At 50.4% G+C, this 12,448-nt stretch overlaps 1 protein-coding gene across 1 annotated transcript in view; it reads right to left on the bottom strand.

The window, feature by feature from the left end:
• Positions 1–12,448, bottom strand: part of CDH13 (cadherin 13) — an 867,885-nt gene that overhangs the window by 135,382 nt on the left and 720,055 nt on the right. The window contains exon 10 of the mRNA XM_075326087.1: positions 3,542–3,795. Within this exon, the coding sequence (XP_075182202.1) occupies positions 3,542–3,795 (254 nt within the window). The remainder of the gene's footprint in view (positions 1–3,541; positions 3,796–12,448) is intronic.

The following is a 12,448-nucleotide window of genomic DNA, read 5'->3' as shown; positions in this document are numbered from 1 at the left end:
GGGAAAGAGGAAGAAGAGGAGAGAGGGAGGGTGAGGGGGTAGGGTGGGAGAGGGGAGAAGGAGATAAGGGGAGAAGAAGAGAGGGGGAGATGGCGAGAAGGGAAGAGTGGGAGAGTGGAAGAGAGAGGAAGAGTGGGAGAAGGGAAGAGAGAGAGGGAGAGAAGGTGAAGAGGGAGGGGGATGGAGGTAGAGAGAGGGAAAAAGAGGGAGAGGGGGGAAGTGGAGAGGGGAAGAGAGGAGAGAGAGGGGGACGGAAGGAGAGAGAGGGGGAGAGAGGTAGAGAGCGGGAGAGGTAGGGAAAGAGAGGGGCAGCGAGGTGAGAGAGGGAAAAGGAGAGAGGGAAAGAAGGGATAAGAAAAGAGGGGTTGAGGGGGAGAGACAAAGAGTGTGAAAGGGGGAGAACGGGAGAAGGGGATAGTGGGAGAGAAGGAGAGCAGGAGGGAGAGCGGGAGAAGGGAGAGCGGTAGAGGGGAAGGCGGGAGAGGGGATAACGAGAGAGTGGGAGAGAGGGAGAGCGGGTGAGAGGGTTTGCGAGAGAGGGGGAGGAGGTGGAGGGGGGAAAGGGAGAGTGGAATAGAGGGAGAGTGGGATGGAGGGAGAGTGGGATGGAGGGAGAGTGGGATGGAGGGAGAGTGGGATGGAGGGAGAGTGGGATGGAGGGAGAGTGGGATAGAGGGAGAGTGGGATAGAGGGAGAGTGGGATAGAGGGAGAGTGGGATAGAGGGAGAGTGGGATAGAGGGAGAGTGGGAGATTTCGAGACTTTGTTACTATCCTAGGTATCGCGGGTACTCCAGCTTTTTAATAAAACCCAATTGTAGAAATGTTGATCACGGCCCTCATTATACTTTATAAGAAGGACAATGACATCTTTTCAGCACTTTGTTCAGGTTACAGTATTTCGCCCAGGAACATGAATGGTTAATATAACAATGTGTAGGACGCGGTCTTATTTGCATCCCTTTGTTGGGTATCATAAATTAATAAAAAAGGGTTTTCCGGTGTGGTCCTCCGCGCTCGGGTTGTTGCAGAGCGGCGGTATAATGTTATAAGTCCATAAGACAGAAACATTAATATAGGAGGATTAACAAATTATAATAATGAACATGACAATCTTCCCCATGAGTCTCAGATTAGGGAATTATAATTGTAAGTCACTAAATTAGCTTTTTTAATTGATTTTTTTTTTTATTCTTAAATATATGTATACAGCCGCGCTTAATAATTTGCCGTCTTCCCCAAAGAGCGGAAAATTCAATCCGAGCGCCCGAGCTCTGACTGTTCCGTTTTTTTTTTGCTTTATAAAAACAGATTAGGAGAAAAATCGACTATGTAAAAAAATGATTTGTATAAGTTTATTAAAAAATCATGAACACAATGAAATATATATATAAAGTATTGTTATTGCTTTTTAAAATGAATAAAAAAGATTAAAAAAATAAAATATGTCCAAAAAATATTTCAATCTAAAAATTCATCATTTCTGAATTCTTGGAGGAGGCCGCATCGGAGGAGGAGGCGATGGTCGTTAGTTTTTTGAAGTGGATTAGACTATTCCTTTTTACATATCACACGGCTCAGATACATAGGACCCCTACTCCAACATGGCACAGAAATATGGTAATCCTACTCCAACATGGCTCGGATACACAGCAATCCTATTCCAACACGGCATGGAAAAACGGCGATTCTGCTACAACACGGCATGGAAATACGGCGATTCTGCTACAATACGGCATGGAAATACGGCGATTCTGCTACAATACGGCATGGAAATACGGCGATTCTGCTACAACACGGCATGGAAATACGGCGATTCTGCTACAATACGGCATGGAAATACGGCGATCCTACTCCAACACGGCACGCAAATACGGCAATCCTGCTACAAAATGGCACGGAAATACAGCGATTCTGCTACAACACGGCACGGAAATACGGCAATCTTGGTACAAGACGGCACGGAAAAATGGCGATTCTGCTCCAGCATGGCACGGAAATACAGCAATCCTACTCTAACATGAAACGGAAATACAGCAATCCTACTCCAACATGACACAGAAATATGGTAATCCTACTCCAACATGGCTCAGATACACCACAATCCTACTCCAACACGACACGAAAATACGGCGATCCTGCTCCAGCATGGCACAGAAATATGACAATCTTACTCCAACACGGCACGAAAATACGGCAACCCTACTCTAACATGGAACGGAAATACAGCAATCCTACTCCAACATGACACAGAAATATGGTAATCCTACTCCAACACGACACGGAAATATAGCAATCCCGCTCCAGCACGGCACAGAAATATGGCAATCCCGCTCCAGCACGGCACAGAAATATGGCAATCCTGCTACAACTCGGCATGGAAATACAGCGATCTTGCTCTAGCATGGCATGGAAATATAGCAATTCTGCTACAACATGACATGGAAACATGGCGAACCTGCTCCAACACGGCACGGAAATACGGCAATACTGCTCCAACACGGCACGGAAATACGGCACTCTTACTCCAACACAGCTCGGATCCACGACACTCCTACTCCCGCACAGCACTGATAGACAGCACTCCTACTCAATCACAGCATAGAAATAAAGCATTCCTACTCCAACATGGCTTGGATACATGGCAATCCTACTCCAACATGGCACAGAAATACGGCACTCCTACTCCAACAAGGCTCAGATACACAGCACTCATACTCCAACATGGCTCAGATACACCGCATCCCTATTCCAACATGGCTCAGATACATGGCATTCCTACTCCAACTTGGCTCAGATACACCCCACTCTTACTCCAGCACAGCATGGATACATGACACTTGTGCTCCAACACAGCATGGATACACCACATTCCTGCTCCAACATGGCAAGGATACATGGCACTCCTACTCCAAAATGGCTTGGATACACAGGAATCCCATTCCAACACAGTATGGATACATTTCCCATGGAGATTTGCCTTCATAAGTCTCTATGTAACCAGCTGAGTATCTTCAATAGGAACATTTAAAAAAACAAACAAACTTGGGATGTGAAGGTCAACATTATTAATCTCAGGGTCTTGTACAAAGGGCAGATTTTGATGTTGTTTGTTGGTCCTTGGCAACTACTTGGTTGACATTGACATGCCACAGTCAATCTATTCACGAATACAAAAAATGCATCGTCGATATACCTGCCAAAAATGCTGAGAATCTACATTGTAGCTTTGGTAGCGAATAGTCACCACGATCCAAACCAAACTAGAAATAATTCACTGTAAAATAACAAAAAAGAGCCAATAAGCAGCTTAACTACCAACATGATTCCACCGTAGGCCTCATTTTAGTCTTCCATGTCAGGAAAAGCATTGACAGACTGCAATTCACATCACAACCACTAGGTGGTCAGATATAGACACATATAACAAACATCTTCTGACACAGTACCACATAATCACAAAGAATTTCCCCCTACAGCAGAATGGTTTGGTCCATCCTTGACTACGCTTATGACGGGACAACACTTGTGCAGTGAACTCACCGTATAGTTTGGTGCTGGAGAGTGTCTGGATCTGTCGCGCTTACGGTAAACAACATAGATCCGATAGGAATGTTTTCTTGTGTCGACACTTTCATTGGATCAGGCTGAAAAACTGGACCCTCGTTTACATCTAATACATTGATCTGAACTGTGGCTGTAGAGCTCGCCCCGTAGCCAATGTCCGGAATTAGAGGATCTTCATTCTCAACTTTGATCAGTAGAGTGTGAAAGGCCAAAATCTCACAGTCCAACGGCTGCAAACCAGAAAGAAGACAGGTTTTATTATACTCATGTTGAAGGTTGTTATGTTACATACATACATGGACACCATAATCAAACACAGTTTGTAATCGTATACATGCCAAAATATGTTTATCGTCTTAGGTACATTTTTTCTGACAATGTAAAGTTCTTATTTTGTATCTGACAATTATTTAGAGTCTTCATTTGGAGAATTGATTAAGGACATGTTAGAAAAGACCTAAAGGCATAATTGTAACCTCATCTGGAATGTGCAGTAGGTTCTCTAAAAAGGATAAAAACTTCTGGAAGAGTTGCCATAGCTCTCAAGTACTGCGGAAACATCTCAGAATCACTGCCCAAACATTTGCTGTGCCATGCTACCAGCATCAAACTCAAACCCAAGTATCTATGCGTTTACTTAACAAAACCCCACGTATCTATCTGTCTACTCAACTCAACCCCCCATATCTGGCCATCTACTCAACTCAACCCCCCATATCTGGCCATCTACTCAACTCAACCCCACATATCTGGCCATCTACTCAACTAAACCACACATATCTGGCCATCTACTCAACTCAACCCCACATATCTGGCCATCTACTCAACTAAACCACACATATCTGGCCATCTACTCAACTCAACCCCACATATCTGGCCATCTACTCAACTCAACCCCACATATCTGGCCATCTACTCAACTCAACCCCACATATCTGGCCATCTACTCAACTAAACCACACATATCTGGCCATCTACTCAACTCAACCCCACATATCTGGCCATCTACTTAACTCAACCCCAAGTATCTAGTCACCTACTCTACTAAACCGGAAGTATCTGACCATCTACTTAACGCCAAGTATCTATCCATCAAATCAACTCACCCTCAAATATCTGGTCAACTATTCAACTCAACCCCAAGTATTTGGCCTTCTATTCAACTCAACCCCACATATCTGACCATCTACTCAACTCAACCCCACATATCCGGCCATCTACTCAACTCAACCCCAAGTATCTGGCAAGCTACTCTACTCACACCCAAGTATGTGTCCAACTACTCTACTCAACCCCAATTATCTGGCCAGCTCCTCAACTCAACCCCAAGTATCTGGCCATTTATTCAACTCAACCACCTAAGTATCTGGCCATCTAGTCAACACAACTCCAAGTATCCTGCTATCCACTCAACTCAACCCAACATATCTGACCATCTACTCAACTCAACCCCACATATCCGGCCATCTACTCAACTCAACCCAGAATATCTGGCTATCTACTCAACTCAACCCCAAGTATCTGGCCAGCTACTTTAATCAAACCCAAGTATGTGTCCAACTACTCTACTCACCCCTAATTATCTTGCCAGCTACTCAACTCAACCGCAAGTATCTGGCAATTTACTCAACTCAAACCCAAATATCTGGCCATCTAGTTAACTCAACCCAAAATATCTGGTCAACTACAATTCATCCCCAAGATTCTAGCTATCTAGTCAATACAACCTCAAGTAACTGGCTCTCTAATCAACTCAGTCCCATGTATCTGACCAACCCCAAGTATCTGGCCATGTAATCAACCCCAAGTATCTGGCTATCTACTCCGCTCAACCCCAAATATCTGGCCATCTACTCAAATCAATCCCAATTATCTGGCCAACCCCAAGTATCTGGACATCAACTCAGGTCAACCCCAAGCATTTGGCTCTCTACTCAAGTCAATCCCAAGTATCTGGCCAACCTCACGTATCTGGTATATACATAGTCTAACCATGGAAGTGGTTTAGAATATTTCTTGGCATCCAGGAAAAGGAACTTTTGGTCCACCCTACGCTCAGTGTGACCACGAGTTCCTCACCTCTGAATGCTTTGGATTACAGTACGCGCAGTGTCCTGCTCTTTATATACTAAGCGTATTTCCCAGTAAATTCTCTTTTGCGCTACATTATCTCCGGTTGTAAAAAAAATAAGCCGTCTGATAAATGCTCTCCAGTCCATGAGCCTCACGTAGGAGATTGTATCCTCTGCCTGATTTGTGTTGCTCCTTCATATTTATGAAGACCTGACTCAATATTGCACTGATTAGAGCGCGGTGCTGCATGAGCCGCCATACACACCATCACTTCCATCCCGGCTCAGTACGGCAAACACAAACAAAGCTTTATTAAAAATGAATGAGCGTTTAGATGAAAGCCGGGGTTTTTCATATATTTTGTATAATCTGTCACCTGAACAAGTCCCACACTTAATTCACCGCTGTTTGTCAGTGTCATGGCAGAGGGGGCGAAATCCAGCCCGAATTTACAGCTGAGCTCAGCAGAGGATCCGGCATATTACAATAAATAGGAAATTCTACTTAATTTTGAAAGATGAATGTAAAAGACGAGAATTATTAACTAGCGACGTCTTACTCATCCATCACCAGCCCCCGCTGTCATGTTATGGGACCACGTCTGCATTAAAAGGGATTTCCTCCGAGTTGTTTTTTCACAAAGACAGAAATAATCTCACATTAATGCTAATAGAGTCATTGTGAATATCCTAAGTTACATAAGTTACAGCTTGTAATATACTCCAGAGCTGTACTCACTATTCTGCTGGTGCAATCATTGTGTACATACATTACATTACTGATCCTGAGTTACCCCCTGTGTTATACTCCAGAGCTGCACTCACTATTCTGCTGGTGCAGTCACTGTGTACATACATTACATTACTGATCCTGAGTTACATCCTATATTTTACTCCAGAGCTGCACTCACTATTCTGCTGGTGCAGTCACTGTGTACATACATTACATTACTGATCCTGAGTTACCCCCTGTGTTATACTCCAGAGCTGCACTCACTATTCTGCTGGTGCAGTCACTGTGTACATACATTACATTACTGATCCTGAGTTACATCCTATATTTTACTCCAGAGCTGCACTCACTATTCTGCTGGTGCAGTCACTGTGTACATACATTACATTACTGATCCTGAGTTACATCCTGTATTATACTCCAGAGCTGCACTCACTATTCTGGTAGTAGAGTAACTGTGTACATACATTACATTACTTATCTTGTACTGATCCTGACTTACCTCTTCTATTATACTCCAGAGCTGCACTCACTATTCTGCTGGTGCAGTCACTGTGTACATACATTACATTACTGATCCTCAGTTACCGCCTGTATTATACTCCAGAGCTGCACTCACTATTCTGCTGGAGAAGTCACTGTGTACATACATTACATTACTAATCCTCAGTTACCTCCTGTATTATACTTCACAGCTGCACTCACTATTCTGCTGGTGCAGTCACTGTGTACATACATTACATTACTGATCCTGAGTTACCTCCTGTATTATACTCCAGAGCTGCACTCACTATTCTGCTGGTGCAGTCACTGTGTATATACATTACATTACTGATCCTGAGTTACCTCCTGTATTATACTTCAGAGCTGCACTCACTATTCTGCTGGTGCAATCACTGTGTACATGTGCCTCCCCCACACCTGTAGCAGCCGGGCTGCTCGGATCCGGACCCGGTGTGGCTCGAGGGATCCTCCGGACCCGGGGGTCACGTGGACACGCCAAATGAAAAGGGGGACGTAGTTATACAGCCTTGACGCCACCCACGGTGTGTGGTGAAGTATGGCACCCCCGATGCTGTTGTGGGGCACCCAGGGGAGATGTAGTTGCAGCTGGATGTTAACCCCTCCGTGGGTATGGATGGTTGCCCTGGGGCCCAGTGTCTCTGTGCAGGGGATGGCGATGGCAGGGGCCGGCGTGCCTGGACATACCTGGCGGTTGCCCTATCCCTCTCTGTGGGTGGTTGTCTGCTTTTGGGACTTTGGTTGGGACAGGACCTGTAATCCGGTTGATTAGCTAGGCCGTTGGTTCCGGTCCTGGCTTCAGGGTCCGAGTACCCCCTCTGTGCACAGTTTCTGGGTCGGGTCTCCGGTGTCGGTATCGGCGGGCTACAACCCTGTCCCTGTCCACCTCGGATCTCCGGCTGCAGTCTTCCCGTCGCCTGCCGACGGAGACCACCGTCTGCCACCTAACCAAGGTAACAGGGCTCCAACCCTGGCACCGTCCAACTTGTACGTCTCCTCCGCTGGAGCTACACCTAGCCCCAGCCCACACTCCTCTCAACTTGAACTAATCTACTTGTTTTCCCGCCCCGGGCTCTCCGGACTTCTAGGTGGGCGTTTCCTAACCGCCTGGTCCCGCCCACTGGTGTGCCTGTCTTGCCCTGAGGGGGGGGTGACTAGGGTTTCAGGTCGGCTGTATGTAACCCTGTGAGGGAAGGTGTTATGCGGCGGCCTAATGTGTGACTACCTGGTTTTGCCAGGGCGTCACATACATACATTACATTACTGATTCTGCATTACCTCCTGTATTATACTCCAGAGCTGCACTTGTGACGCCCCTGAACTAGTAGGGTGTCACAGGGTACTGCACTCTCTATCCTTTGGTGCAGGACTCAACCCCTCATGGTTCCGGGATCCTGACTTTTGATGTTGCTTCCACCAGCATTCAAATCCTAGTCACCTCACACCACACCCTGTCAGGCACACCAGTGGGTGGTCTAGCTGGAATAGGGCCACCCGCCTAGGGGTCAGGCAGACTGGTGGGAGGGACATGGTCAGTTGAGTGGTAGCCCTTAGAGAGTGAGGAGCTGGGGGAGTTGGAGATCCCTGGGAGATGTTGGCTAGGTCGCAGATGGTGGTCTGGAACCAGAGGAGTCGTAGATCCGACCGGATGAGTCGTAGATCTGGTCGTAGGGTATTGGAGATAGGAGCCAGACTAAAGCCCGCTTTACATGCTGCAATGTATCTTACAATGTGTCGGCGGGGTCACGTCGTAAGTGACGCACATCCGGCATCGTAAGTTACATTGTAGCATGTAACAGCTACGTGCAATTGCGATTGAACGGTAAAACGTTCATCGCATACACATCGTTCATTTCTCTAGAATTGCACGTCAGATTGTTCATCGTACCCGGGGTAGCGCACATCGCAGCGTGTGACACCCCAGGAACGATGAACAGATCTTACCTGCGTCCCGCGGCTCCCGCTGGCAATGCGGAAGGAAGGAGGTGGGCGGGATGTTTACGTCCCGCTCAGCTCCGCCCCTCCGCTTCTATTGGCCGGCTGCTGCGTGACGTCGATGTGACGCCGAACGCCCCTCCCACTCCAGGAAGTGGACGTTCGCCACCCACATCGAGGTCGTATGGAAGGTATGTACGTGTGACGGGGGTTACTCGTATGTGCGGCACGTTCAACAAATTGAACGTGCCTCACATACGAAGGGGGGTGTTGCAAATCGCATACGATATCATATGCGAAATTGCAACGTGTAAAGCAGACTTTAGTTTTGGAGAACGGTTGGCAGCGGGGTACCTAATAACCCAACCGGTACCGCGCACGGTGGCAGGGTACTGGACCCGAGATCAGGGAGTAGCTTCACACAGTCTTATAATTAACCTGCGGAGGGTAGTCTCTCTATGAACTGTCCCCAAGAGCTTAGAGATCGAAGGCACTAACACAACGAGGGAGATAGGGCCTTCCAGCTTATGCGGCCCACTGAGATCCCAAGTGTTAGCCATCGAGAGCACAGCTTCCCTACCAAATAGTGGGGAGCGGGACCCTGAAAGCTTCAAGCCGAGGGGTCACATGAAAACACCTAAACATTAGTGCAAGGAGGCAGGTCAAGACCATCGGCAGCATCAAAGGGAGCGGATTCCCGGACGGGCTCCCCCAGAGAGGAAGCGGCACCCGGAGACTTGGTTTACCTTTGTGTCGAGGTCTGCTTTGCGGTCGCATCACCACCAACACTGCCTGAGTGAGTACGCTGTCCTCCCCTGCTTCCAACCTGCACCAGCTCCCCTACACCCCCATCATCCGGGTCTCCCCTACCCGTGGAGGGAACGTCATCTGGCTGCCCCACTCCATCTCCCCCGGGTACTCCCACCGGCAGCGTCGGTACTCCCCTTACCGCGAACCACGGGTGGCGTCATGAACTCTTACCCCCCTATTTATTTGAAGTGGCCGCGAGCCCCGGGTCCGGAGACCCTGGAGCCACAGCAGACCCCGGATCCGATTGGTTTGACCGCTGCCGGGGCGGCACATCTCCACTATTAAGTTGGCGGTCTCTGCAGCGGAGAACCGCGTGCTGCATACACAAAGCAAATGAAATTATCAGGGACCTTTGTCTGTCGCCCTTTATTTTCGGGATAATTGTATTTATTTTCGGAGGTTCATCCGATGCCCTTCTGCACAATCGTCACTTTGAAGGTTTCGCCTTCGTACATCACCGGCACAATCATTAGAACTTCAGGCCGGGTTTATTTTTACACACGGGAAATAATGGCCTTAACAAAATAATTACCACGTTTAGGTGAAAGGAGGCTCAGAAATCATTTTACATCTCTCTGTAAACTAAAAAAAAAAACAAAAAGCTTTTTGACTGAATTAATTGAATAGCTGCTAACTTCATAACAAAGGGAGAATAAGGGGTTAAAAAAACTCCAACTTCTGAAGATGAAACTGAATGCAGTAATCGCTACATAGTAGCAAGACCCTCAACAGGCTGCAATTCACATCACAGCCACCGGGTGTCCACACAGACACATACACTGTAAACATCTCCCAACAGAGTATCACATTTTTTTTTCTTAATGCTAAATATTATGGGATATATCCAACCCATGTATTTTTCGGTTTATAAGATGCACCGGATTATAAGACTCCAAATTTAGAGGAAAAAAAAGGGTGGAAAAAAAATGGGGTCCGTCTTATAATCTGGTGGTGTCTTACCAGAGGGGGGCAGCAGCGGTGGTGGAGCGGGTGGTGGAACAGGGGGATGCTGCGGGCGGTGCAGCCACCAGGTGTCCCACCCCACATGCTGTCCCAGAAACTGTCGGCTGGGCAGGTGTGTGCTGGAGCAGCTGTGCTGGTGCTGAGGCGGCGGTGCTGGTGTTGGATGGGCTGTGCTGGTGCTTGGGGGGCTGTGCTGGAGTTGGGGTGGCTGTATTGCTGCTCCGGCGGCTGTGCTGGTGCTGGGGCGGCTGTGCTGGAGTTGGGGCGGCTGTGCTGGTGCTGGGGTGGCTGTGCTGGTGCTGGGGTGGCTGTGCTGGGGTGGCTGTGCTGGTGCTGGGGTGGCTGTGCTGGGGTGGCTGTGCTGGGGCTGGGGCAGCTGTGCTGGTGCTGGGGTGGCTGTGCTGGGGTGGCTGTGCTGGTGCTGGGGGGGGCTGTACTGGTGCTGGGGCAGCTGTACTGGTGCTAGGGCGGTTGTGCTGGTGTGCTGGTGCTGACACGGCGGTGCTGGTTTGGCTATGCTGGAGTTGGGGCGGCTGTGCTGGTGCTGGGGCGGCTGTGCTGGAGTTGGGGCGGCTGTGCTGGAGTTGGGGCGGCTGTGCTGGAGTTGGGGCGGCTGTGCTGGTGCTGGGGTGGCTGTGCTGGGGCTGGGGCAGCTGTGCTGGTGCTGGGGCGGCTGTGCTGGTGCTGGGGTGGCTGTGCTGGTGCTGGGGTGGCTGTGCTGGTGCTGGGGTGGCTGTGCTGGTGCTGGGGGGGGCTGTACTGGTGCTGGGGCAGCTGTACTGGTGCTAGGGCGGTTGTGCTGGTGTGCTGGTGCTGACACGGCGGTGCTGGTGTGGCTATGCTGGAGTTGGGGCGGCTGTGCTGGTGCTGGGGCGGCTGTGCTGGAGTTGGGGCGGCTGTACTGGTGCTGGGGTGGCTGTACTGGTGCTGGGGCGGCTGTGCTGGTGCTGGAGTGGCTATACTGGGGCTGTGGGCGGCTGTGCTGGTGCTGGGTCGGCTGCGCAGGTGCTGGGGCGGCTGTGCTGGTGCTGAGGCGGCGGTGCTGGTGTGGCTATGCTGGTGCTGGGGCGGCTGTGCAGGTGCTGGGGCGGCTGTGCTGGTGCTGAGGCGGCGGTGCTGGTGTGGCTATGCTGGAGTTGGGGCCGCTGTGCTGGTGCTGGGGCGGCTGTACTGGTGCTGGAGCGGCTGTGCTGGTGTGCTGGTGCTGACACGGCGGTGCTGGTGTGGCTATGCTGGAGGTGGGGCGGCTGTACTGGTGCTCGGGCGGCTGTGCTGGGGTGGCTATACTGGTGCTGGGGCGACTGTGCTGGTGCTGGGGTGGCTATACTGGGGCTGTGGGCGGCTGTGCAGGTGCTGGGGTGGCTGTGTTGGGGTGGCTGTGCTGAGGCTGGGGGGGGCTGTGCTGGTGCTGGGGCGGCTGTGCTGGTGCTGGGGCGGCTGTGCTGGTGCTGGGGCGGCTGTGTTGGAGTTGGGGCGGCTGTGCTGGAGTTGGGGCGGCTGTACTGGGGCTGTGGGCGGCTGTGCTGGTGGTGGGGCGGCTGTGCAGGTGCTCGGGTGGCTGTGCTGTTGCTGGGGGGGCTGTGCTGGTGCTGGGGGGGGCTGTGCTGGGGCTGTGCTGGTGTGCTGGTGCTGGGGGGGCTGTGCTGGAGTTGGGGCGGCTGTATTGGTGCTGAGGCGGCTGTGCTGGTGCTGGGGCGGCTGTGCTGGAGTTGCGGCAGCTGTACTGGTGCTCGGGCGGCTGTGCTGGGTTGGCTGTGCTGATGCAGCTGTGCTGGTGCTGGGGTGGCTGTGCTGGGCCTGCGGGGGCTGTGCTGGGGCGGCTGTGCTGGTGCTGGGGCGGCTGTGTTG

The sequence above is a fragment of the Anomaloglossus baeobatrachus genome, chromosome 10 (genome assembly GCF_048569485.1).
Source record: "Anomaloglossus baeobatrachus isolate aAnoBae1 chromosome 10, aAnoBae1.hap1, whole genome shotgun sequence".
Lineage (NCBI taxonomy): Eukaryota > Metazoa > Chordata > Amphibia > Anura > Aromobatidae > Anomaloglossus > Anomaloglossus baeobatrachus.
Note: the sequence above shows the minus strand (reverse complement) of the source record. Positions and strands in the feature narration are given on the sequence as shown.